The 27,465-nt window shown below is 45.7% G+C and overlaps 1 protein-coding gene across 2 annotated transcripts in view; it reads right to left on the bottom strand.

The window, feature by feature from the left end:
• Window positions 1-6,412: 6,412 nt before the first annotated feature.
• ENPP6 (ectonucleotide pyrophosphatase/phosphodiesterase 6) overlaps window positions 6,413-27,465 on the bottom strand; it is a 56,328-nt gene continuing 35,275 nt past the window's right edge. For both annotated transcript variants that reach the window (XM_068268906.1, XM_068268915.1), the window contains exons 5-8: window positions 21,029-21,208; window positions 13,667-13,804; window positions 13,463-13,586; window positions 6,413-6,706 (exon numbers count right to left, since the gene is read on the bottom strand). In XM_068268906.1, the coding sequence (XP_068125007.1) occupies window positions 6,501-6,706; window positions 13,463-13,586; window positions 13,667-13,804; window positions 21,029-21,208 (648 nt within the window). In that variant the 3' untranslated portion in view covers window positions 6,413-6,500. The remainder of the gene's footprint in view (window positions 6,707-13,462; window positions 13,587-13,666; window positions 13,805-21,028; window positions 21,209-27,465) is intronic.

Genomic DNA, 27,465 nt, shown 5'->3' with positions numbered 1-27,465 from the left:
CTCACTACCTAAAGGGGCTCCCTGGCACTCACTCACTACCTAAAGGGGCTCCCTGGCACTCACTCACTGCCTAAAGGGGCTCCCTGGCACTCACTCACTACCTAAAGGGGCTCCCTGGCACTCACTCACTGCCTAAAGGGGCTCCCTGGCACTCACTCACTACCTAAAGGGGCTCCCTGGCACTCACTCACTACCTAAAGGGGCTCCCTGGCACTTACTCACTGCCTAAAGGGGCTCCCTGTCACCCACTGACTACCTAAAGGGGCTCCCTGTCACTCACTAACTACCTAAAGGGGCTCCCTGGCACTCACTACCTAAAGGGGCTCCCTTGCACTCACTCACTACCTAAAGGGGCTCCCTGGCACTCACTCACTACCTAAAGGGGCTCCCTGGCACTCACACTACCTAAAGGGGCTCCCTGGCACTCAATCACTACCTAAAGGGGCTCCCTGGCACTCACTGCCTAAAGGGGCTCCCTGGCACTCACTCACTGCCTAAAGGGGCTCCATGTCACTCACTCACTACCTAAAGGGGCTCCCTGTCACTCACTCACTACCTAAAGGGGCTCCCTGGCACTCACTCACTACCTAAAGGGGCTCCCTGGCACTCACTCACTGCCTAAAGGGGCTCCCTGGCACTCACTCACTACCTAAAGGGGCTCCCTGGCACTCACTCACTACCTAAAGGGGCTCCCTGGCACTTACTCACTGCCTAAAGGGGCTCCCTGTCACCCACTGACTACCTAAAGGGGCTCCCTGTCACTCACTCACTACCTAAAGGGGCTCCCTGGCACTCACTACCTAAAGGGGCTCCCTTGCACTCACTCACTACCTAAAGGGGCTCCCTGGCACTCACTCACTACCTAAAGGGGCTCCCTGGCACTCACACTACCTAAAGGGGCTCCCTGGCACTCAATCACTACCTAAAGGGGCTCCCTGGCACTCACTGCCTAAAGGGGCTCCCTGGCACTCACTCACTGCCTAAAGGGGCTCCATGTCACTCACTCACTACCTAAAGGGGCTCCCTGTCACTCACTCACTACCTAAAGGGGCTCCCTGTCACTCACTATCGGGGTCCCTGTAACTCACTACCTAACTGGAGGCGCCTGTCACTCACTAGCTAACCTGGGGGTCCCTGTCACTCACTACCTAACTTGGGGGGCTACCATATTAAGGTGGTATTCTGCCTATTTATGTGAAATGCTGTCTATTTATGTGCCTCATGACTGCTGAATTTGTCTTGTTGGGAGCCTTATGATTTGTTGGGGGCCTCAAGATTGCGGAATTTGTCTTGTTGGGGGCCTCGTGATTTGTTGGAGGCCTCATGATTGCTGAATTTGTCTTGTTGGGGGCCTCATGATTTGTTGGGGGCCTCATGATTGCTGAATTTGTCATGTTGGGGGCCTCATGATTGCTGAATTTGTCATGTCGGGGGCCTCATGATTGCTGAATTTGTCATGTCGGGGGCCTCACGATTGCTGAATTTGTCATGTCGGGGGCCTCACGATTGCTGAATTTGTCATGTCGGGGGCCTCACGATTGCTGAATTTGTCATGTCAGGGCCCGCACGATTGCTGAATTTGTCTTGTCGGGGGTCTCATGATTGCTGAATTTGTCTTGTTGGGGGTCACATGATTGCTAACTGCGAAACTATGGGAAAAGCTGAATCCTTATCATATGAGACAATAGCATTAAACCTACTTTTTTAGCTTTTTAAAACAGAAAATAAAACTGGGAGGTTCTAAAAAATTGAATACATTTTTCAGGAGTAGGATGGATGAAATTGTTTAGCTTCACAGTTTATTTTCAACTTGGATTTTCCATAATGTTCATGCATGAGTTAAAACGTTTGTACAGTATTTAGTTTAAAATGCTGTTGCCACTTTGCGATAGATAAGTGACTTTTGGGTTGCAGTTTGGGCACTCAGCCTCCAAAAGGTTCACCACCACTGTCATAATCTAATGTCCCACCATTGCTAGGTTCATGTAAATTTGTCTCCACCCATTACCACACCTATATTCTGGTCCATGACCCACCCATTTTTCGTTGCGGCGCGATAAGCATGCCGCACAACGTGATCCTCATATTTTTGGCACGCTAGCTGCAGTGTGCTGAATTATGCTGCCTACAGTATGTACAGTATACGCTGTTCTCTAGTGCCTGCACTGTGTGCTGATTTACCTCCAGTGTGTACAGTGTAAGGTGTTACTCTGTGCCTTTACTGATTGTAAACCAGCTGTATTGTATGCTGATCCCTGCTACTTTCAGTATGTACAGTATTAGCTGTAAAGCCTGGTACACACATACAATTTTGATTAGCCAATTTTAGTTCTGTTCATAAAATTCCTTGTCTGTTGGCCCACTTACTGCACGGGGGTGGTAAAATTGGGGGTCAGTGATTGACCAATCAAAATTGTATGTGCGTATACATCTTTGATCTATGCCTATACTGATTGTAAATTATCTAAATAAAGGACAGGGGGCTCCATCCAATATTTCGATGGGCAGGCCCGTTATCTGTAGCTTACACCGCTGCTAAGTTCATGTACATTTGGCCCCACCCATGACCACGCCCACTCACCTCGTGGCCACGCCCATTTTTGCCATATACCTCCCCGCCTGGTGCCCACAGGTGTCCCCGATCTCCAAGGACCCTAGAAACGCCCCTGTCTCTTAATTCACTAAATGTAAGCTATGAACCATTTTGCATATTGAACAGGTTATCTAAACACTTCAAGCCATTCTCATCCTACCACTTTCTGCTGAATACTGACTGGGAAATTGGGGCTACCCCAAACTGGGAGATACTTAGATAATCTAAAAGGGAGGCAACACTTTTTCCTTACTGCATTCCAGGCTGCAATTGTGTCCCTAAAAATTGCATTGTGTTTCAAACGCAATGGTAAGTACAATGGCCCTTATTCAATTCACTTTTTCTCCAATGTTTTCTCCTAGGAGGTAATTTTTTTATCTTCTGTTTAAAATAACCTTTCAGAACTTTGCAATTAAAAAAATACCAAAAAGTAGGTGAAAAGGTACTGCCAAAATTATTATGAGTGTTTTCTTGCTTAATGTTGGCTTAAAATGTATTTTATTGAATAGGTGCGAATATATCACCAAGGCAAGGGGCCCTGGTCTGTTTGAAACAACGACATCTGTCCATCATTTTCAACCAGAAGATGTGGTACACTAGCCTGCACTCTTTCATATCCTAGTTGATCCAAAGGTAGAGAGGAAGGTGAAAATCTTTACAAGACTTGGACCAATTAGCCCTAAAAAAAAAGGGAAAAAAATCCCTCCTGACTCCATATGGCAATCAGATAAATCCCTGGATTGACACTGCTGGGAACAACCTAATTATTATAGCTATAAGTTTCCTTCAAATAAGGAAAGCATCCAAGCCGCAGGCGGATATAGAATTTGCTATAACTACTTCCTGGGGTAAAATATTCCACATTACCGTTAAAACCCCTTTCTAAATAGATGGCAAAAACATTTTTCCTCCATACACAGATCATTCCCCCTTGTCCTTTGTACAATTCTAGGGGTAAAAAACTCATCTCCCAAGCATTGCCCTCTGATGTATTTATACATGTTAATTGAGGCGTTTTTTTCTCCAGGCTAAAGAAGCCCAGTTAATCTAATCTTTCCTGGTAAGTGAGAGACCTTCCATCCCTCTGACCAATTTTGTGGCTTGTCTGAAATAATTTCCTAAACCCAGAAACTATTTATAACACCAATGGTTCTTTTACTTCCCTTCAGAACAACAATTTCCTATTATGTCAAATGTTTCCTAAAGAAGAAAGGGACTACTAGTGGACACCTTACAGAGGAGTATACTGGATCAGTTTATTGTGATGCACATTTTTCCAACTTTTGCATAGGATGTTTGATCTAACCAGTATTTTTTCCCCCAACATGACCATGAGCAGTTCTTGACATCAGGACAGGAGATATACTGAATATATATATATACTGATATATATAAGATATACTGGCTCTACTGAAGTACCTGTTTTGATGTGCTGTAGACACTGAGAAAAAAGCTATTTCTTATGTCAGTGTCATTATCAATGTTAGCCACTAGTGGAAGCTGTTGCTACAGAAATAGAAATCAGCAGACATGCAGTATTTTCAGCCCTACACTAAATTGTCTAAGACACCTTTTACACTTAATCAGTTGCTCTCAGTTATAACTGAAAGAAAATTGATTTTAAAAGTAATGCCCATGTTTTCCTATGGTACAGTTCCCACTTAAAAGGGCACTATGGCAAAAAATTGTAAAATTTAAAATATGTGCAAACAAACAAAGAAGTACGTTTTTTCCAGAGTAAAAATGAGCCATAAATTCCTTTTCTCCTATGTTGCTGTCACTCACAGTAGGTAGTAGAAATCTGACAGAAGCCACAGATTTTGAACTAGTCCGTCTCTTCACAGGGGATTCTCAGCAAGGCTTTTATTCTTTATAAAGATAGTTACATAGTTATTTGGGTTGAAAAAAGACATACGTCCATCGAGTTCAAAGAGAGAACAAAGTACAACACCAGCCTGCTCCCTCACATATCCCTGTTGATCCAGAGGAAGGCGAAAAACCCTTACAAGGCATGGTCCAATTAGCCCCAAAAGGGTAAAAATTATTTCCCGACTCCAGATGGCAATCAGATAAAATCCCTGGATCAACATCATTAGGCATTACCTAGTAATTGTAGCTATGGATGTCTTTCAACACAAGGAAAGCATCTAAATCCCCTTTAAATGCAGGTATAGAATTTGCCATAACTACTTCCTGTGGCAATGCATTCCACATCTTAATCACTTTTACTGTAAATAACCCTTTCCTAAATAAATGGCTAAAATGATTTTCCTTCATGCGCAGATCATGTCCTCTAGTCCTTTGAGAAGGCCTAGGGACAAAAAGCTCATTTGCCAAGCTTTTATATTGCCCTCTGATGTATCTATACATGTTAATTAGATCCCCTCTAAGGCGTCGTTTCTCAAGACTAAATAAACCCAGTTTATCTAACCTTTCTTGGTAAGCGAGACCTTCCATCGCACATATCAGTTTTGTTGCTCGTCTCTACACCTGCTCTAAAACTGCAATATCTTTCCTGTAATGTGATGCCCAGAACTGAATTCCATATTCCAGATGTGGCCTTACTAGAGAGTTAAACAGGGGCAATATTATGCTAGCATCTCGAGTTTTTATTTCCCTTCTAATGCATCCCAAAATTGTATTAGCTTTAGCTGCAGCGGCTTGGCATTGAATACGATTATTTAACTTGTTGTTGATTAGTACACCCTAAGTCCTTCTCCAAGTTTGATGTCCTCAACTGCATCCCATTTATTTTGTATAGTGCTAGACCATTGGTACGACCAAAATGCATGACTTTACATTTTTCAACATTGAATTTCATCTGCCATGTATGTGCTTATATAGCCATCCTATCCAGTTCATGCTGCAACATGTCCCTATCTTCCTGAGAGTTGATGATTCTGCACAATTTTGTATCATCTGCAAAAATAGCAACACTGCTTTCTACTGCATCTACTCGGTCATTAATAAATACATTGAAGAGCACTGGACCCAGTGCAGACCCCTGTGGGACCCCACTGCTAACAGTCACCCATTTTGAGTACGATCCATTGACCACAACTCTTTGTTTTCTGTCCATTAGCCAGTTCCCTATCCATGCACAGACTCTTCCCCAGTCCTTGCATCCTCAACTTTTGCACCAGACTTTTGTGGGGAACAGTGTCGAAGGCCTTTGCAAAGTCCAAGTATATCACATCTACAGCATTGCCAATATCCACATTAGCGTTTACTACCTCATAAAAGCTGTGCATGTTAGTCAAACAGGACCTGTCTTTAGTAAACCCACGCTGATGCTGAGAAATAAGATTATTTTTCTACTATTCCCTAAAAAGGATTTAAACAATAATGCTGGCCAGCTTCCCTGCTCGCTAGTCGCTACTAGGTTTTTTGATGGTGGGACGGAGCAACTGCCATTCACCAAGTGCTTCTTAAAATAAAAAATAAATAAAACTCTGAGAATCCCCTATGAAGAGATGGATTATTCCAAAACCTGTCGCTTCTATCAGATTTCTACTACCTACTGTAAGTGACAGCAACATAGGAGAAAAGTAATTTATGGCTCATTTTACTCTGCAAGAAATGTACTTCTTATTTGTATATGTTTGCACGTTTTAAATTTTACAATTTTTCGCCATAGTGCCCCTTTAACGCGTTTTAACTGAAATCTTTTTCACAATTCACAAAGCCTGTGGTCCTGAAGAGGTTAATAAATGCAGAAGATGAGGCACAGACCAATGGCATAAAATTATCACAATTGATCTTTTTGGCTGTGAAATGAAGAGTGCTACTCCGGTACATAAATAAATGCAGACAGACAGGTTACACTGGCAAAAAGTACTGAAATGTGTCATATTTAATATGAAAACGATTACAAAATAATTTGCGCTTAGAAAAAAATAAAAATGAGCTAAATGCATAATCTTGCAGCTATACAGAAAAGGAGTATTAACAAGGAGCTCTCCAGGAGAACCAGCTGGCCACGGCTCCTTAATATGCACTCCACTCTGTGCCACGATCCATTGTTGGGCAGGGGCTCCAAGCCTAGAACTTTGCACATCACATTGTAAACATCCACTGACCGGATCGGTGCAGATCTGTAGTTCACCTTAAAATCTGGAAGAGAAAAAAAGACTTGCTTAAATTATTGACAATGTTAACCTGACAAATCAGGATAGCACGTTGGGTTTATACTCAGGGCCGGCCCGCCCATGAGGCGGGGTGAAACTTTTGCCTCAGGCGGCACTTCTGGGGGGGGGGGGCAGCTTCCTGCTACAGGAAGTGACGTCAGTGGAGCGCACGCTGGAACGAGGAAGAGGTGAGTGATCCCCGCCCGTTGCCTCTTACAATAGCGGCAGCAACGTAACTTTTTTAAGCTGGAGGGGAGCGGAGGACGGGGGATCCAGGCGAGGGAGGGGGGGGGGTCCGACCCCCCTCCCTGCCACTAGGCCCAATACCCCCTTCCTGCCCGCTATCCCCTCCAGCTCGGGCGGCCCCCCACACCCACGTCTTGGGGGGGGGGGGGGGGGGGCGGCGATTTCTTTAAAGATTGCCTCAGGCGGCAAAAAGTCTAGGACCAGGCCTGTTTATACTTCAGACACCAGTTTTAAATAACTTTTGCTCTGTAGAGGTTACAGACTTCTAAATGAGATCCAATTTTTAAAGAAGAAAATGACAACCAATCTGTTAATGTCACTCATATACTTGTACAGATGATTGTTGCTTCACACCGACCAGTGTGTTTAACTGTGAGGCCACAATTTTGTTTTCAGTAAACAGCAACCTATCATACCTCCTGTATACAAGCTCATTCCTTTCATGGGTGGCACTACTCATCAGTTATGAAGCCAACTGATTATTATTATTATTATTATTAATTGTATTTATAAAGTGCCAACATATTACGCAGCGCTGGACAATAAATAGGAATACACTGTAGCAAGAGGTGATAGACAGAGAGGTAGCAAACTTTATACAACATAGCACAAGGTTATACATGCAATCAGGGTATAAAATGCGCTTTACAGAGACCCGTTAGTACAGTAAGTCCATGAGAAGGGTGTCATTGCTGGAGTAGTAAAATTAAGAAGGACACACTAAGGGAGGGGGAACTGATGATGATGATCAGGGGGCGTAACTAGAGGGGAGCAGCCAGTGGCGTAGCTAAGAAGCTGGGGGCCCCAGTGCAAGTTTAGCCTTGGGGCCCCCCAAGCATGCTATAGATAACTGATACAACACACCAAAACCAATCAAGGACAACCACAGTGTCAGAGGAGCAAGAAGGGGATGGGAAACTGTGTGTTAATGATCACTGCTATTCAAAACAACTATAGAAGTGAATATTATCAGCACAGGATCAATTAAGAGCTAATTCTGTGTTTGAAGGGTGGGCCCCTCGGGGCCCCTCTAGCCCAAGTGCCCCGATGCGGTCACTACCTCTGCACCCCCTATTGCTATGCTACTGGGAGCAGCCCCTGCTAATTGCAGGGGGGCCAGAGCTGTAGGGGGCCCTAACTACTAACCTTCCCTTCCTCCAATACAGGGGACTATACGTCAGATCAGGTTGTGGCTATACTGGAAGATCATGATGGCCTCACTTGTTTTATGGCCCTTGTGAGATGGGCCCCAAGGCTGTGATGGGCACCAATTGGAGGGAAGGGAAGGGGTGTAAACATTAAGGAGCCCCATCAAAGTTTTGCTGGAATTGTAGTTATGCCACTGCTGAGGATGTATCATTAGGAGGCAAGGTTAAGGTTAGGGAACTATGGGGAGGAGACACAAAAAGACACTGCCAATGATAACAGCACCACACCTAGTGTAACCCGATTTATCCGTTAGCACTGGATCCGGCTGAGAGGAATCCACCAGACACTGATGAAATTATCAAAGATTTATTTGTGACCTAACAGTGGTAACTGTAGCTTCAATCAACCCGCAACACTTCAACAAAATACACCTCCCTTGCACATCACAGGTCAAAATACACAATCTCCTAGTCTTAACAACCGGTTCACCTGTAAATGCTGCGGAATAAAAAGTTTAAAGGAGAACTGTAGTGAGATGTATATGGAGGCTGCCATATTGATTTCCTTTTAAGCAATACCAGTTACCTGGCAGCCCTGCTGAGCTATCTGCCTGCAGAATCACACCAGAAACAAGCATGCAGCTAATCTTGTCAGATCTGACAATAATGTCAGAAACACCTGATCTGCTGCATGCTTGTTCAGGGTCTATGGCTAAAAGTATTAGAGGCAAATGATCAGCAGGATAGCCAGGCAACTGGTATTGCTTAAAAGGAAATCAATATGGCAGCCTCTATCTACCTCTCACTACAGTTCTCCTTTAAGTTACATACAAATTATATATGAAATTTGAGCTACAAAGATCTTCTTGTACAACAATTAATCACTTACATCATAGTACCACTGTTGGGGCGTGGGCTGGGGAAGGGGATGGTCTACTGAGCAATTTAAGTTCCTAAACAGTTGTCAGTAACTTGCAACCAAGTCCAAGCTCTATTGCTCAGCAAAACCTTGGGGGAACTCGGGACAGTTCTTAAAGCGGTATCGTCACCATAAAAATCAAATTTCAACAGCAACTGGTCTGAGTGTATTAAGTGATAAAGATGCTAATCCTGCATTCAAAACTTTCAAAACGTTTTCTGCTGTTATGATTTGGAGTTATCACATACTTAAGGAGCACTGGCCCTTTAGTAGTCGGTGCCAAAGAATTGCTGCTGGGGGTTCTTTTTATCTATAATATATTCCTCCTCTTTCCTTTATTTCCCTGCCAGCTGCTTATCTGAAACCTAATCCCCTACTCACTTGTGTTTACAAGCAAGGCTGAGGCGACTCAGCGATTGGAGGAGATAAGAAAAAAAGTAAAGGGCAGAAATGACATCTCACGAGTGAGCTTTAACTGTGGGCAAAAGACATGGCCCCCACCACTAACAGAATTCACGTCATTTATTATATAACATTCACTGAAATCAAAACGTGGACAGTATAATGCATGTGTTATGTAAGTGGATCAAGTATTTATCTACTTATATATGTGTTTTTTTCCCTGGCATAGTATGGCTGATCCTACTGCTTTAAAGATGGTACTGTATAGTTGCACAGTTCGTTGGTTGATCCCAAAAAGGATGTTCATCTTGCCCAAAGATCTCTCAGACTCTTTACCCTTGATAATCTACCACAAACCCACTTTACACCCAACACACCTCTCTGGACGGGGCCTCCCAAAATAACAAACAAAATAAAATAGAAATCAAATAATCAAAAAGGATTAGGAAAATAAAATTAAACAAAATAAAATATAAAGTGACCAATGCACCCAGCTATGCCACCCAAATTACTCTCCGACAATATAACTCGGTTTTAGTGCACTTTGAATTTTAGGCTGAATAAGCTCTAATTTACAGTTGTTGCAAAACTTGTACTCCAAGTAAGCGGACTCTGTATCTTATGAATGGACATCATATCCGCGCAAAAGAAGTATAAAAAATTTAAAGGTCCCATAAAGCTTGCCAAGTTAAAAGTCCTCAGAAAGACTCCATATACATCCAGATAAAAAAACTTTAGTGCTAAAGGTACTTCAAAACTTCATTCCTCCACCAACACCCTTCAAAGTGCAGGCTTACTAGCTCTTCAAAAGACCCAGATTATAAGGTCTGAAGCACGTTAGTATTAGCCACCACGATCACTGGTTCCAGATTAAATCTTCTATGCCAATGTGCCTAGCATTCTTTCCTTAGCATATGGACACTCCCAACGTGTATATAATGAATGAATAAAAAAATCTAAGGGTACGCCGTCTAAAAAGTTCACCAATTTATTCAGTGAAAAACATATACAGAATACTCACTCCTGGGCCCTTTTGACAGGGACCCACAGCTGTACAGCACGTATAATAAGTAGGTGGGGCGTCGTTCTCCCATCCACCATTCATCTGCCCGACCAGGTTTCGCATAAGCGTCATCAGGGGCTTGCAGAACCGAATGGTGAAGAAACCGGCACTTAAATAGAACAACCGCAGCGTTATCAGCGCGTCATCAGCTAGAACGTACTCACGCGACGTCACTTCCGCTGCGTCACTTACAGACTTCCGCCGCTTGGAGCGCACGGAAGGTAAAGTATACACGGAAGCATCCAATTAGTTTTAACACCCATGAAGCGCAAAAAGGAACGCAAGGAAGGTACATATCTATTAACCTCCTTCTGCTTAAAAATAAGATTTATATAATTAAACTGGAAATTTAATCCCCAATTTGGTGAATGATCTGCGGACCCCAAGAACTTTACATATTATATAAAACAACTCCATAGCATTATCAGAATATTGATGAGCGCCACCCTCCAGTAAGAAATATTACACTGGACGGCAACGCCCACCAAAAAAAAAAAAAACGGCAAAATTACACCCTATAAAAATAATACATTGATGCATTTAAAACCATCCACATGTACAATTCATTCATCTGTAATAAAACAATTTAAATCCAATTCAATATTTAGACCCATAGGTTCCATACAGTTCAACCTAAATATCCATTTGGTTTCCGCCTGAGAAATACTTCTAATCCTATGTGACTCCCTCCAATTGCCCCAATTCCTTTCTATCCCACAGAAAATTAGTCCTGAGGGGTCCTGCTGATGGAAAATTCTAAATAAATTACATACTTAAAAGTCCCCACCAAACCAAAAATAGTTGTGCTCTAGTGCGAACGTCTCAATATAACAAGACTTAATGCAAGCGGGGGGCTGTATCAGCTGTGCGGGGTACTTATAGAGGCTGTTAATGTCTTAGTGACAGCAAGGCCTTTACACTCAGTACACTTTATATAATCAGCAGAGGATTTCTTCACCTTAGCTGAGCAGCTCTATCTTGCATCAACAACTGTATCATCAACACATGGTCTCTGTATCTTTCAAGCTTTTGCACACAAACAGTCTCTAGTAACAGCACTTTGAATAGACTTGGCCTCTTCAGGTTCTGGGTTGCTATATTTCTGGAGAGAAGGAAAGAGAGGCACCATGCCTGTAAACACACCTTTATTTGGTTCCAATGGACATCATATACAGCGACATGCAGTAGGGGTTAGGTGAGGCCTGACAGCCGTTTCGCGTGCTAACGCGTCATCAGAGGCACTAACCTTTAGTGCCTCTGATGACGCGTTAGTACGCGAAACGGCTGTCAGGCCTCACCTAACCCCCACTGCATGTCGCTGTATGTGATGTCCATTGGAACCAAATAAAGGTGTGTTTACAGGCACGGTGCCTCTCTTTCCTTCTCTCTGGAAACATTGTTACTTCATTTGAGCAGCACGTGTCCTCCAGCACCAGTGGCTCCAGCTCACCTGCCGTGTCTAGTGCCAAGCCCTCCGTCTCTGCTTTGAACAGGTTCTGGGTTGCTATAATTCTATCTCAGCAAGCCTTCGCTGAACACTGGCTAGTAGCTGAACACACACTGTAACTTGCAGTTGGCTCTCTGGCCTAATACTCATCTGGCTGCCGGGGTCCTTTTTGTCCGGACTAGCTCGGATGGACTCTGTGCACGCTGCCTCTGGTCTCCAGTCACTGTCTGGCCGGGTTGCCTCTGCCTTACTTGCTCCACTGTAGTCTCTGCACAGCCGCCGGGTCCCCTTTTAGTCTCCGGGTTGACTGCTATGGCTATTCTCCTCATGGCCTCCTTTACCGCTCCTTTTCGCTGCTCCTGTCTCCTCCTAAGTTCCGCTCTCTCTCGCTCTCTGGCACGCTCTGGCTGGCTCTGACCAGTTCCCTTCAGCTACACCCTACTATCTCTGCCCCTCCGCTCCTGCGCTGTAGCATCCTAACAGGCCGCGCAGGGCTTCTAGAAAGTTCCACTGCTCTGTGTGCTTTGGTCACTTAGCAACAGTCTATGCGACCATTACAAACGCCTCCACTCCTCTCCCATGCGCCGTTTTGATTCCACAGGCGAAACTTAGCCTTAGATGCTAAAGTTACCTCACACATAGAAATACATTAGCAAAACTTTTGGGAACCTCTGTTAGAGGGTTACACTAGTACACTATACAGTCACTAGATTTGGGGCCACAAATTTTAACTAGTGCCCAAAACACCCTCACCAAGTCCAGATATTTGCAATTAGTCAGGAGAGGCAAATGGAGTAGGGGATGACGTAGGTTATGTTTTTCAGAGGACAATCAGTATTACAGTACAGATATACCTCTACACATGGGGCACTAGTGAATTGTATTTACATTAGGATGTCTAATTAGGTTTATAGTCCGATACATATAATATCTTCGTATAGGTGATCAAAGCTGGAAGGCTGGGAGCACACTTGTCTGGGTGGAAATCCAGGAGTTTTCTGCGTTTCTCTCAGCATTTTGCATTTTTGTATGAGTTTATGGTTTTTAAATAATCTGCCTTTTTTTATGGGGAAAATACAGTAAATCTTTTATTTGGAAAAGCCTTTTTCGCTATTGAAAAGCATTGTATGCAAACTGCATGCGCTCCAAATACAGAATGCGGGAAAAGACAACATTTGGTGCAATTTAAACATAATACAATGCAAATCACAGAGATTGCAATGCAGCCCATAGACTTTCATTAATTGAAATTTAACATGTTTTCTGCTATGCAGCAAAACGCATGAGATTCAAACTAGTGTGCTCCAAGCCAAAAACTTTGGTGGTGAATGAGTCTCTACTCATTCAAAGCACAAAATTATCTCTGCATCAGTGGAAAAATGAGTAGTAGCAGAAATAATTTTATTCACTGTATATAGATAAAATACATCTACAGTTATTAAATAGAGTTTGTGCAAAATCAGATTGCTATTGTGAAGGAACTGTGTGTGTTGTGCATCTTCATTTACAATATTTACCTGGACCTGAGGCCAGAAAGAATCCTCTCATATCCATCAGCTCGTTGTCATAGCCGTGCCAGCCATGCTGCCAGCCCTGCTTGGGCTCTGTGCCATTGTCCCAGAAGGGCAGCGTTTCTTTACTCTAGGTCAAGCACACCAGGTCAGTCATTCAGCAGTAGAAATAAAATAAAAGGCCCAATACAGACTCCTCCACACACTTACCTGCGCTATGAACCAGCCCTGATCCGCCACTAGGGTTAAAGGGGACACAAACGTCCCCTTTTTATAGTGAAATCGGTCTGGAATTTGGTCCTTCTGATAAACACTCATGTGCTGCACCCCCTTCAGCTGGCTGTAGACCTGCAAAACACGGCTATTAAAACTGGGGATATGATCTGATGTTCTAAATGGCAAGATGACTCATACCAATGGGAGTCTGAATTAGATTACTTTCACCTCTTATTTATTCACTCGGGTTAGAAATAAGGGCACATCTGATCTGCTGCTGTACAATACATATTAGTCCTTTCAGCCACTTCCCATGTATAGCTTTGTAGACATGTGCAAGGGTGTAACTTCAGGAGAGCAGCACCTGCGACTGCAGAGGGGCCCCAAACATTAACCTACCCTCCCTTCGATACTCCAGATCAGGTGTTTTTCTGATCCCGATGGCCACACTTGTTTAATGGCCCATGTAAGATATTACCCCAGGCTGTGAGGGTCACCAAGGGGTAGCAAGGCAGCAGGCAGGGGTTGTGAACATTAAGGTGGTTCCATCAAAGTTTTGTTTGGGTACAAACACACATACAGTACTTACCTGAGAAGAGGGAAGACTCTGAATCCCATAGAGGCTACTCCCTATTGGTCCCTCATTGTCCAGCACAGCACCCCTGAACAGACTTGTTGGAAAGGAACATTGGTGCCGCACCCCTCTTCAGAAGTGAGCATGCCTGTACCTTCCCTGTGCGAGTATGACCGTGCCTGCACAGTAAGCTGGAGCCACTCGTGCACAAGCGTCTCCGTGCTACTGCACACGCACAGCTGCGCTCGTGTCAGAAGAGCAGGAAGGCTCCCGATGTTCCAGAGGATCCCGCATCCATCAGAGGACAGCTTGGGGAGCCTCTGGAGGATCCAGATGCTTCCTTCTTCTTAGGTAAGGAATCCATTTTTCAACCAAGGGTTGTCTAAAGGTGGCCATACATGATGCAATGTTTTAGTTTTTTGTTTAACTAGATAGGTCTGTTCAACTTTTCCGCTTGATCGAATAATCAGCAAAAATCGAACCAATATACCATAAACTTATGATCGATTTTTCTGAAAATAACAAATGTTCAAACTATTTTACTGTACCGTGTATGGGCACCTCTAAGCAGTCAAACAGTTCCATATAGTGTCAAGAGCCTCCAAAGTAGGTATACATGTAGACAGGGATGTGATATGGGAAGACACCTTAGTCTTCTCTGTCCTTAAAATAAATCAACACTGACCTTTCTTGCTGAATTCTTGAGAACTGTGAACACTGTGAACACTGTGTACCATGTTACCAGTCACGGTGCTGGGATGGTTGCCACATATTTGTAATTGCGCTAGGTTACCAAGTTCATTCCGCTGACAATAGGTCTGAGTGGGCTCCTTCCCCAAAATACATATGGTGTGCTTTTTTTTTTTTTTTTTTTTTTGCTTTTTTTTTCTTTTTATTTGGCTACCCTACCTCTCGACATGGATAATTATAAAACTTTCACAGAAATTCTTCACACTACTAAAAGGTGGGGGAGATGTAGTAATGCCTCTGCAGGCTATATTTCACAGTGAGGATGTCCTGTGCTGCCCTCTGCACAATTACACAGAAATATGGAGTGCCCAATATAACCGTCTATTTCTGTGCCTGTTTTTGGCACTATTTGTGTCACAGTTTGCTGGGAATCTGCCACATCTGCACACACAAGTCAGAGCAAAGCCATTACAAATCCGCTGCTACGTAAAGTTTCACTGTTTTAAAGGACAATTGAAGTGAGAGGGATATGGAGGCCGTCATATTTTCTTTTAAACAATACCAGTTTCTTGGCAGCCCTGCTGATCTATTTGGCTGCAGTAGTGTCTGATTCACACACCAGAAACAAGCATGCAGCTAATCTTGTCAGATCTGACAATAATGTCAGAAACGCCTGATCTGCTGCATGCTTGTTCAAGGTCTATGGCTTAGTATTAGAGGCTGAGGATCAGCAGGACAGCCAGGCAATGGGAATTGTTTAAAAGGAAAATAAATATGTTAGCATCCATAGACCTTTTGCTACAGTTGCCCTTTAAAGCAAGCCTGAACAGAAATAAGAGTAATAAACTGATGAAAAAGAAATTGTATCCATAGTCCAAATTCTAAATGCAGCAATCTTGGAATCCCATAGTCTTATTTTGTATCTAAAAGGGTATCGTAACTACTTGCCGACCGCCCACTCATAACGCGCGTCGGCAAAGTGGTAGCTGCAGGACCAGCGACGCACATCTGCGTCGCCGGCTGCAGGCTAATTAATCAGGAAACAGCCGCTCGCACGAGCGGCTGCTTCCTGTCAATTCACGGCGGGGGGTTCCGTGAATAGCCTGCGGGCCGCCGATCGTGGCTCGCAGGCTAAATGTAAACACAAGCAGAAATAATCCACTTTGTTTACATGTTTACAACGCTGCTAACAGAGGCACCGTTGTACTAGATCAGCGATCCCCGGCCAATCAGCGGCCGGGGATCGCTGTCACATGACAGGCAGGAGCCTGTTAGAGGCTGCACAGGACAGATGCGTTCCTGTGCAGCATCCGATCTCCGGGGCAGGGAGGGAGAAGAGGGAGAGGGGGAATCCTGCGGTGGAGGGAGCTTTGAGGTGCCCCCCCCCGCCACCCACACGCATGCAGGAGCGATCAAACCCCCCCAGCACATCATCCCCCTAGTGGGGAAAAAGGAGGGCGATCTGGTCGTTCTACCTGTTATTTGATCTGTGCTGGGGGCTGTAGAGCCCACCCAGCACAGATCTTAGAAATCAGCGCTGGTCCTTAAGGGGGGGGGGGGTATAGGCTGAGTCCTGAAGTGGTTAAGTTAAACAAATTAGCCCACGTAACTTACCTAGGGCTTCTTCTAGCCCCCAGCAGTCTTCTGGACCTATGCTGTCCTTCCACTCTGATCCCTTCAGCAGCTCTTCTCCCTCAGAAAGCTGTCCAACTAAGCCAGTCGCCAACTACTGCAAATCTGCAGCCTCGGTCCGGGCCTCCTTGATTGCTCTTCCGTAAATGGGAGAATTTGCTGCATACACCATTGCAATTTTTATGAATTGCACAAGCGCAGAATGCTCCCGGCCATGGCAGCATGAACAAGGAGGCGTGCAGCCTGAGGCCGCGCATGTTTAGCAGCCTGTGAAATAAAAATCGGTATATTTTCTGTCCTACAATCAGCTCATTTGCCTGATCTATGACTGCCTTGGATAGTTTCTCCATGTACCAAATCCAGCTTCTCCACGTAAAGACTGTCTGACCTGCCTTTGACTTGTCTAGATTGCTTGACCTGACTTTGGCTTGACCATCATATTGCCTGAATGTTGCCTGGCCTAACATTGGATTGTCCACCATATTGGCTGGCTGAATGCTGCCTGATCTGATCTTTTGTACAGTATTGCTCGAGTGCAGTCTGCCCTGTACGTACATAGTTAAGATTCAAATAATTCCAAAATAGTGCAATCATTTTTATTTTAATAAAGTGACGCTGGGCAGAACAGACATGCAGACTCTTGTCTGAACAGATCTTATGCTTAAAATAGGATCTGTCGAGATATCCATTTGTCCATTGTGGGCCGTTCCATGACTCGGACCACTTATGCCTCAAGTGTGAACTGATTCGATAAAGGATCCAATCCGGACTCAACCATCATATGTGAATTCTTCAGAAATACATATTTATTTGTTTGCAGCGGTTATACAGCATGAAAACAGCACAACGTTTCGGGCGTGAGGCCCTTTCTCAAGTGCTTAATCAACTGGTTTACATCCCTATAATATATAACCTGCTGTGACATAGACACACCCTTCTGACACATCAGTGGGCGGGCACTAGCTTCTATTCACAGATTAACCCTATCCATAGAGGGCAGCTACAAAAGACTTCATAAGAAACATTTTAGACTAAAGTCCTCGTTAAGGCCATGCGGAAGTTGCGTGCCCAATCGGTCCATCCACCATGCCTCCCTTCTCAATAATAAAGTTCTAAAATCTCTTCCTTCTTGTGTTTGCACAACTTCAAGGACCTGCCACCTAAGCTGACTGACACTGTGTCTCATATCAATAAAATGTCTTGCTAGGGGGTACCCTCTCTTTTTACCCTTTTCCCTTTCCTCCTTTTCCATCCTTTCCCTCAGGGTCTCAGGGTTACGTATGTGGCACCTATGCTCATTTAACCGTGTTTTTATGTCCCTAGAAGTCTGGCCCACGTAGGCCAGACCGCATGGACACTTGATGACATAAATAACTCCCCTAGTGTCGCATGTGGCAAAGTCCTTTAAGTGAATAGATTCACCAGTCATGGGGTGATTCACAATGGGACCTCTGATGATGGCATTACAGTGTTGGCAACTCAAACAAGGGAATGTACCTTTTTTAGGTTCCCCCAGGAATAACTGTCTAGCTGGTCTAGATCTACCAATATCTGCCCTCACCAGGGTGTCCCTGACCGATTTCGCCTTCCTATATACAAACCTTGGGGGTGACCTGCATGCATGGGCCAACTGGGCATCCGCCTCAACCAAAGGCCAAAACTTCAAGACCGTGTCACGTAAAGCACTAGACTCCCTGCAATACGTGGTCACAAAATTAACATCACTCTCAACCTCCTGCACATGCTCCTTATACGTCCTCAATGTTTCTCTCGCTATCTCTCCCACCTCTCTCGCATAATCCTCACATAATTTTTGATTGTAACCCCTTCTCACAAAATCCTGAGTAAGGAGCCGCGCCTGCTTCCAATATAGAATGTCCCTAGATGTGATACGTCTTAATCGTATATATTGGCTTTTTGGAAGGCCATTCAATAAAGGCCTAGGATGGCAGCTGCTAGCCAGCAAGAAGCCATTTTTATCCGTATCTTTGCGATATAAATCGGTATCGAAACCATTTAAATTTTTAATTATCTCTACATCTAAAAAATGTAAGATCTGTCTATCAAATTCCATCTTAAATTTCAATGTAGTATGTTTTTCATTCAATTCATTGAAAAACAAGCGCAGCTCCTCCTCCGATCCCGTCCAACCAAAAAACAGGTCATCGATAAATCTGCAGTACCCCCGGATGCCAACAGGAGCCTCCGCGCCCAAAAATTGGACCTTTTCAAAATCAGACATGACGATATTAGCCACCGTAGGGGCATAAGGGGCCCCCATCGGCACCCCGAGGCACTGCAGATAATATTCATCACCAAACCTGAAATAGGAATGGGAGAGGCAAAATTCCAGACATGACATAATGAACGCAAGCGTCTCATTAGAAATCCTTTCTTCATTCATAAGTCTCCCTTTAACAGACAGTAACGCCTCCTCATGGATTATGTTATTATATAAATTGACCACATCCATGCTGACCAAATAACGTATCTCGCCAGCATCCATGTGGTTCAATACACTCAAAAATTGTGTAGTATCCCTCAAACAGCGTTCATCAGCTTTAACTATGGGCTGAAGCCATGTATCAACAAAGATGCCGAGGGGTTCCAAAAGGGAATCTACTGCCGACACTATAGGTCTTCCGGGGGGGGTGATATAAATCCTTGTGCACTTTCGGTAATGTATAAAACACCGGGGTTCTTGGTGTGTCTTTTTTCAGGGCTGTCGCTAGATCCCTAGTTATTAGCCCTGTCTCAACTGCATCATCTAATAAAATATCTATCTCCTGTTTAAATTGTAAAGTGGGGTCTCTAGATAATGTTTTATACATGTTTTCATCGTTTAGCTGACGTTGGATTTCGCCGATATAGTCCTTGCGATTCTGTATAACAATTGCACCCCCCTTATCCGCTTTAATAATTATCGTCGGATCACCCTTTAAGTCTCTCAGATTATGTGAAGATTATGCGAGAGAGGTGGGAGAGATAGCGAGAGAAACATTGAGGACGTATAAGGAGCATGTGCAGGAGGTTGAGAGTGATGTTAATTTTGTGACCACGTATTGCAGGGAGTCTAGTGCTTTACGTGACACGGTCTTGAAGTTTTGGCCTTTGGTTGAGGCGGATGCCCAGTTGGCCCATGCATGCAGGTCACCCCCCAAGGTTTGTATATAGGAAGGCGAAATCGGTCAGGGACACCCTGGTGAGGGCAGATATTGGTAGATCTAGACCAGCTAGACAGTTATTCCTGGGGGAACCTAAAAAAGGTACATTCCCTTGTTTGAGTTGCCAACACTGTAATGCCATCATCAGAGGTCCCATTGTGAATCACCCCATGACTGGTGAATCTATTCACTTAAAGGACTTTGCCACATGCGACACTAGGGGGGTTATTTATGTCATCAAGTGTCCATGCGGTCTGGCCTACGTGGGCCAGACTTCTAGGGACATAAAAACACGGTTAAATGAGCATAGGTGCCACATACGTAACCCTGAGACCCTGAGGGAAAGGATGGAAAAGGAGGAAAGGGAAAAGGGTAAAAAGAGAGGGTACCCCCTAGCAAGACATTTTATTGATATGAGACACAGTGTCAGTCAGCTTAGGTGGCAGGTCCTTGAAGTTGTGCAAACACAAGAAGGAAGAGATTTTAGAACTTTATTATTGAGAAGGGAGGCATGGTGGATGGACCGATTGGGCACGCAACTTCCGCATGGCCTTAACGAGGACTTTAGTCTAAAATGTTTCTTATGAAGTCTTTTGTAGCTGCCCTCTATGGATAGGGTTAATCTGTGAATAGAAGCTAGTGCCCGCCCACTGATGTGTCAGAAGGGTGTGTCTATGTCACAGCAGGTTATATATTATAGGGATGTGAACCAGATGATTAAGCACTTGAGAAAGGGCCTCACGCCCGAAACGTTGTGCTGTTTTCATGCTGTATAACCGCTGCAAACAAATAAATATGTATTTCTGAAGAATTCACATATGATGGTTGAGTCCGGATTGGATCCTTTATCGAATTGCTTTGTATATGGAGGTATGATGGAGCCTCTTCCCTGTCTGTGACTCCCAACAACATCAAGCTTCAAGCTGAGGCCCGCAGGTTATATGTTTTGTCAAGTGTGAACTGAGCCTAAACAGAGTCTTGCCCAAGTACTTCTTACAGGCACTGGCTAAGAATTTAAACCTTGGTTTCCTATGTCAAAGGAGGTGGCTTTAACCAGTACACCATACAGCTGCACCAGCTTGTCTATGGTGTTGCTTAAAAGATGTCGGATCTGATATTGAGTTGTTCAGTGGGGGTTCACTTCAACAGTAACCTCAGACTCAGAGTCTCCCACAGCAGCTGCCCAATATACCTATACGGTAACATTGTGTTAATCTTGGGGGTTGCCAACTGAAAGTGAGTAACAAGTATTTTACCCAAAAAAAAAAAAAAAAAAAAAAAAAAAAAAAAACTTACTTTAGAGAGTTTCCCTTCTACTGGCCATAGGCTCACCACAGGACCTCTATCCTTCATCTGTACAATGTCACTGAATTCAATGTAATTTTGAAGCTCTATGACTTTATCCATCCAAAATATGTCGGTCATTCCATGGTCCGAAAACAGAATTATGTTTAAGTCATCCTTAAGGCCACTGTCCTAGATAAAGAAAACATGAGAAGAACCAATTTTAAGTGTTTTGATTACTTCACACCCTCAGCCTACTGTATGTAACCATCCTCCCTGACTGACCCTCTTCCTTCATAATGCTGCTTCTGCTCAATGACATGCAAGCACGCCTGTATGCTCAATAGAGATGCTCAGAGCATGAACGCTCACTAGAGACGCTCAGAGCATGTACGCTCACTAGAGACGCTCAGAGCATGTACGCTCACTAGAGACGCTCAGAGCATGTACGCTCACTAAAGACGCTCAGAGCATGTACGCTCACTAGAGACACTCAGAGCATGTACGCTCACTGAGACGCTCAGAGCATGTACGCCCAATAGAGATGTTCAGAGCATGTACGCTCACTAGAGATGCTCAAAGCATGTATGCTCACTAGAGACGCTCAGAGCATGTACGCCCACTACAGTAGAGGCGCTCAGAGCATGTATGCTCACTAGAGACGCTCAGAGCATGTACGCTCACTAGAGGCGCTCAGAGCATGTACGCTCACTAGAGGCGCTCAAAGCATGTACGCTCACTAGAGACGCCCAGAGCATGTACGCTCACTAAAGACGCTCAGAGCATGTGTGCTCACTAGAGACGCTCAGAGCATGTACGCTCACTAGAGACGCTCAGAGCATGTACGCTCACTAGAGACGCTCAGAGCATGTGTGCTCACTAGAGACGCTCAGAGCATGTACGCTCACTAGAGACGCTCAGAGCATGTACGCTCACTAGAGGCGCTCAGAGCATGTACGCTCACTAGAGGCGCTCAAAGCATGTACGCTCACTAGAGACGCCCAGAGCATGTACGCTCACTAAAGACGCTCAGAGCATGTGTGCTCACTAGAGACGCTCAGAGCATGTGTGCTCACTAGAGACGCTCAGAGCATGTACGCTCACTAGAGACGCTCAGAGCATGTACGCTCACTAGAGACGCTCAGAGCATGTGTGCTCACTAGAGACGCTCAGAGCATGTACGCTCACTAGAGACGCTCAGAGCATGTACGCTCACTAGAGACGCTCAGAGCATGTGTGCTCACTAGAGACGCTCAGAGCATGTGTGCTCACTAGAGACGCTCAGAGCATGTATGCTCACTGAGATGCTCAGAGCATGTACGCTCACTAGAGACGCTCAGAGCATGTATGCTCACTAGAGAAGCTAAGAGCATGTACGCTCACTAGAGACGCTCAGAGCATGTACGCTCACTGAGACGCTCAGAGCATGTGTGCTCACTAGAGACGCTCAGAGCATGTACGCTCACTAGAGACGCTCAGAGCATGTACGCTCACTAGAGACGCTCAGAGCATGAGTGCTCACTAGAGACGCTCAGAGCATGTATGCTCACTGAGACGCTCAGAGCATGTATGCTCACTGAGACGCTCAGAGCATGTATGCTCACTGAGACGCTCAGAGCATGTATGCTCACTGAGACGCTCAGAGCATGTATGCTCACTGAGACGCTCAGAGCATGTATGCTCACTGAGGCGCTCAGAGCATGTATGCTCACTGAGACGCTCAGAGCATGTATGCTCACTGAGGCGCTCAGAGCATGTATGCTCACTGAGACGCTCAGAGCATGTATGCTCACTGAGGCGCTCAGAGCATGTACGCTCACTGAGACACTCAGAGCATGTACGCTCACTGAGACGCTCAGAGCATGTACGCCCAATAGAGATGTTCAGAGCATGTACGCTCACTAGAGATGCTCAAAGCATGTATGCTCACTGAGACGCTCAGAGCATGTATGCTCACTGAGACGCTCAGAGCATGTATGCTCACTGAGACGCTCAGAGCATGTATGCTCACTGAGGCGCTCAGAGCATGTATGCTCACTGAGACGCTCAGAGCATGTATGCTCACTGAGGCGCTCAGAGCATGTATGCTCACTGAGACACTCAGAGCATGTACGCTCACTGAGACGCTCAGAGCATGTACGCCCAATAGAGATGTTCAGAGCATGTACGCTCACTAGAGATGCTCAAAGCATGTATGCTCACTAGAGACGCTCAGAGCATGTACGCCCACTACAGTAGAGGCGCTCAGAGCATGTACGGTCACTAGAGGCGCTCAGAGCATGTACGCTCACTAGAGGCGCTCAAAGCATGTACGCTCACTAGAGACGCCCAGAGCATGTACGCTCACTAAAGACGCTCAGAGCATGTGTGCTCACTAGAGACGCTCAGAGCATGTGTGCTCACTAGAGACGCTCAGAGCATGTACGCTCACTAGAGACGCTCAGAGCATGTACGCTCACTAGAGACGCTCAGAGCATGTACGCTCACTAGAGACGCTCAGAGCATGTACGCTCACTAGAGACGCTCAGAGCATGTACGCTCACTAGAGACGCTCAGAGCATGTGTGCTCACTAGAGACGCTCAGAGCATGTGTGCTCACTAGAGACGCTCAGAGCATGTATGCTCACTGAGATGCTCAGAGCATGTACGCTCACTAGAGACGCTCAGAGCATGTATGCTCACTAGAGAAGCTAAGAGCATGTACGCTCACTAGAGACGCTCAGAGCATGTACGCTCACTGAGACGCTCAGAGCATGTGTGCTCACTAGAGACGCTCAGAGCATGTACGCTCACTAGAGACGCTCAGAGCATGTACGCTCACTAGAGACGCTCAGAGCATGAGTGCTCACTAGAGACGCTCAGAGCATGTACGCTCACTAGAGACGCTCAGAGCATGTACGCTCACTAGAGACGCTCAGAGCATGTATGCTCACTAGAGATGCTCAGAGCATGTACGCTCACTAGAGATGCTCAAAGCATGTATGCTCACTGAGACGCTCAGAGCATGTATGCTCACTGAGACGCTCAGAGCATGTATGCTCACTGAGACGCTCAGAGCATGTATGCTCACTGAGGCGCTCAGAGCATGTATGCTCACTGAGACGCTCAGAGCATGTATGCTCACTGAGGCGCTCAGAGCATGTATGCTCACTGAGACACTCAGAGCATGTACGCTCACTGAGACGCTCAGAGCATGTACGCCCAATAGAGATGTTCAGAGCATGTACGCTCACTAGAGATGCTCAAAGCATGTATGCTCACTAGAGACGCTCAGAGCATGTACGCCCACTACAGTAGAGGCGCTCAGAGCATGTACGCTCACTAGAGGCGCTCAGAGCATGTACGCTCACTAGAGGCGCTCAAAGCATGTACGCTCACTAGAGACGCCCAGAGCATGTACGCTCACTAAAGACGCTCAGAGCATGTGTGCTCACTAGAGACGCTCAGAGCATGTGTGCTCACTAGAGACGCTCAGAGCATGTACGCTCACTAGAGACGCTCAGAGCATGTACGCTCACTAGAGACGCTCAGAGCATGTACGCTCACTAGAGACGCTCAGAGCATGTACGCTCACTAGAGACGCTCAGAGCATGTACGCTCACTAGAGACGCTCAGAGCATGTGTGCTCACTAGAGACGCTCAGAGCATGTGTGCTCACTAGAGACGCTCAGAGCATGTATGCTCACTGAGATGCTCAGAGCATGTACGCTCACTAGAGACGCTCAGAGCATGTATGCTCACTAGAGAAGCTAAGAGCATGTACGCTCACTAGAGACGCTCAGAGCATGTACGCTCACTGAGACGCTCAGAGCATGTGTGCTCACTAGAGACGCTCAGAGCATGTACGCTCACTAGAGACGCTCAGAGCATGTACGCTCACTAGAGACGCTCAGAGCATGAGTGCTCACTAGAGACGCTCAGAGCATGTACGCTCACTAGAGACGCTCAGAGCATGTACGCTCACTAGAGACGCTCAGAGCATGTATGCTCACTAGAGATGCTCAGAGCATGTACGCTCACTGAGACGCTCAGAGCATGTATGCTCACTGAGACGCTCAGAGCATGTATGCTCACTGAGACGCTCAGAGCATGTATGCTCACTGAGACGCTCAGAGCATGTATGCTCACTGAGACGCTCAGAGCATGTATGCTCACTGAGACGCTCAGAGCATGTATGCTCACTGAGACGCTCAGAGCATGTGTGCTCACTGAGACGCTCAGAGCATGTGTGCTCACTAGAGATGCTCAGAGCATGTATGCTCACTAGAGATGCTCAGAGCATGTGTGCTCACTAGAGATGCTCAGAGCATGTATGCTCACTAGAGATGCTCAGAGCATGTATGCTCACTAGAGGCGCTCAGAGCATGTATGCTCACTAGAGGCGCTCAGAGCATGTATGCTCACTGAGACGCTCAGAGCATGTACGCTCACTGAGACGCTCAGAGCATGTATGCTCACTGAGACGCTCAGTGGTAGAAGGTGGCAGGGTGTGACAATAATACTGCTCAGATGCAGCATCACCATTCACTAGTCGGGGATGGAAGGGAGGAAAAAGTATTCTTTAATGCACATTTCCCATACTTAATATAATTTTCTTTAAACTAACCCATCTTCTCCTAACTTCTGTATCCTTCATACTTCAAGCCTCCCTCATATCTTACCTGCGAGAAACTTCAACCTTGGGGTCACCATCCATCAATCCTGAAGTAATTGGAGTCACTTTAGCTCCAATAAATGTTGCCCAAACTGCTTCCCTCCCACAACCCCCTGTCCAGACCTTACCCAAAATTTGTTTTACATGTGTCTTGGTTAAAAATGATTGTTTTTCAAGCAAATAACTGCTGACGTCCTCCTAGGATACCCAGTCTAATAAACTAAGAGCAATAACAGTGGAAAAGCCAAGGAGCTGTGGGCCCCGATGCAAAATTTTACATTGGGGCCCCCCAAGCACTCTATATATAACAGAGGATATGGCGCACCAAAACCTGGCAATGGCAACTACAGTGTCAGAGGTGCAAGAAGGGGATGGGGAGCAGATTACCACTATTCAAAGTATCTATAGAAGTGATTATTATAAGCACAGGACCAATAGAGAGCTAATACTGGGGTTGAGGGAGGGCCCCTCGGGGCCACGATGCAGTCTCAACCTCTGAACCCCCTATTGCTACACCCCTGTGCAATAATGATAAAGTCACTAGGTCCGCAATTCACCTGATCTGTGCACATGGCGACACTACAACTCTAATCTGCTGGTCCGGTACTTAACCAGAATTTTTTTTACATTTATTGTAGAGTGGTTCCTTACAAGAATGTCTTGAAATTGTGGGAGAAGCATCAGAGAATGGACACAACATATTGCACTTCTCTGACTTTTTTTTCCCTCTTGCATCCGATCTGAGCCAAGTATAAGACACGGATAGATTAAGTACAGGCAATAAGCTAGTAACAGAATTCCAAGATTCAAGTGTGAGATAGCTGCCAAGGGCCGCAGGGTTGTAGCAATAGCCATAGCAGGTGCTATGGGGCCCTGGAGGATGAGGGGCCCAATTGGTACTTAATGTATTTATCATTAACTTCCTTGTGTTTCTCCAACCTCTGACTTTGTCTCAGTGCCCATGAAGTACCGTATGTGCAGTGATTGCATGATAATGTCAATTGCCCAATTAACTCATACCCACAGGGTAGGGGCAGGTGGAATTGCTTAAGAGTGCCTACATCTGAGGGCCCGATGAAAGTTTTGCTATGAGGCCCCATGATGTCTAGCTACGCCACTGCGCAGGGGACCACAAAGGACCACAAAGGATTCTTACATTTGACATGGGGGCGGACCAGTATTGGTAGCTGTTGTGCCTCCACATCCCAGTACAGGAAGTCAAATGAGCCCTTAGTCTTAGTTCAGCACATAGTTCTGGTAGCCGATGGGCATTCTCCTCAGTATATCAATATAGGGAGCCAGATGTGCCCCCAGTATTAGGCAGCCCCCTCCCCAGTTTAGGCAGCCAGGTGTAGCCCCAGTATTAGGCAGCCCCTCCCCAGTTTAGGCAGCCAAGTGTCCCCCCAGTATTAGGCAGCCCTTCCCTAGTTTAGGCAGCCAGGTGTACCCCCAGTATTAGGCAGCCCCTCCCCAGTTTATGTAGCCAGGAGTGCCCCCAGTATTAGGCAGCCCCCTCCCTAGTTTAGGCAGCCAGGTGTGCCCCCAGTATTAGGCAGCCCCATCCCCAGTTTATGTAGTCAGGTGTACCCCCAGTATTAGGCAGTCACCTTCCCAGTTAAGGCAGCAAGGTGTGCCCCCAGTATTAGGCAGCCACCTTCCCAGTTTAGGCAGCCAGGTGTGCCCCCAGTATCAGGCAGCCACCTTCCCAGTTAAGGCAGCCAGATGTGCCCCCAGTATTAGGCAGTCACCTCCCCAGTTTATGTAGCCAGGAGTGCCCCCAGTATTAGGCAGCCCC

The sequence above is a fragment of the Hyperolius riggenbachi genome, chromosome 1 (genome assembly GCF_040937935.1).
Source record: "Hyperolius riggenbachi isolate aHypRig1 chromosome 1, aHypRig1.pri, whole genome shotgun sequence".
Lineage (NCBI taxonomy): Eukaryota > Metazoa > Chordata > Amphibia > Anura > Hyperoliidae > Hyperolius > Hyperolius riggenbachi.
This window is presented reverse-complemented; position numbering and strand designations above follow the sequence as displayed.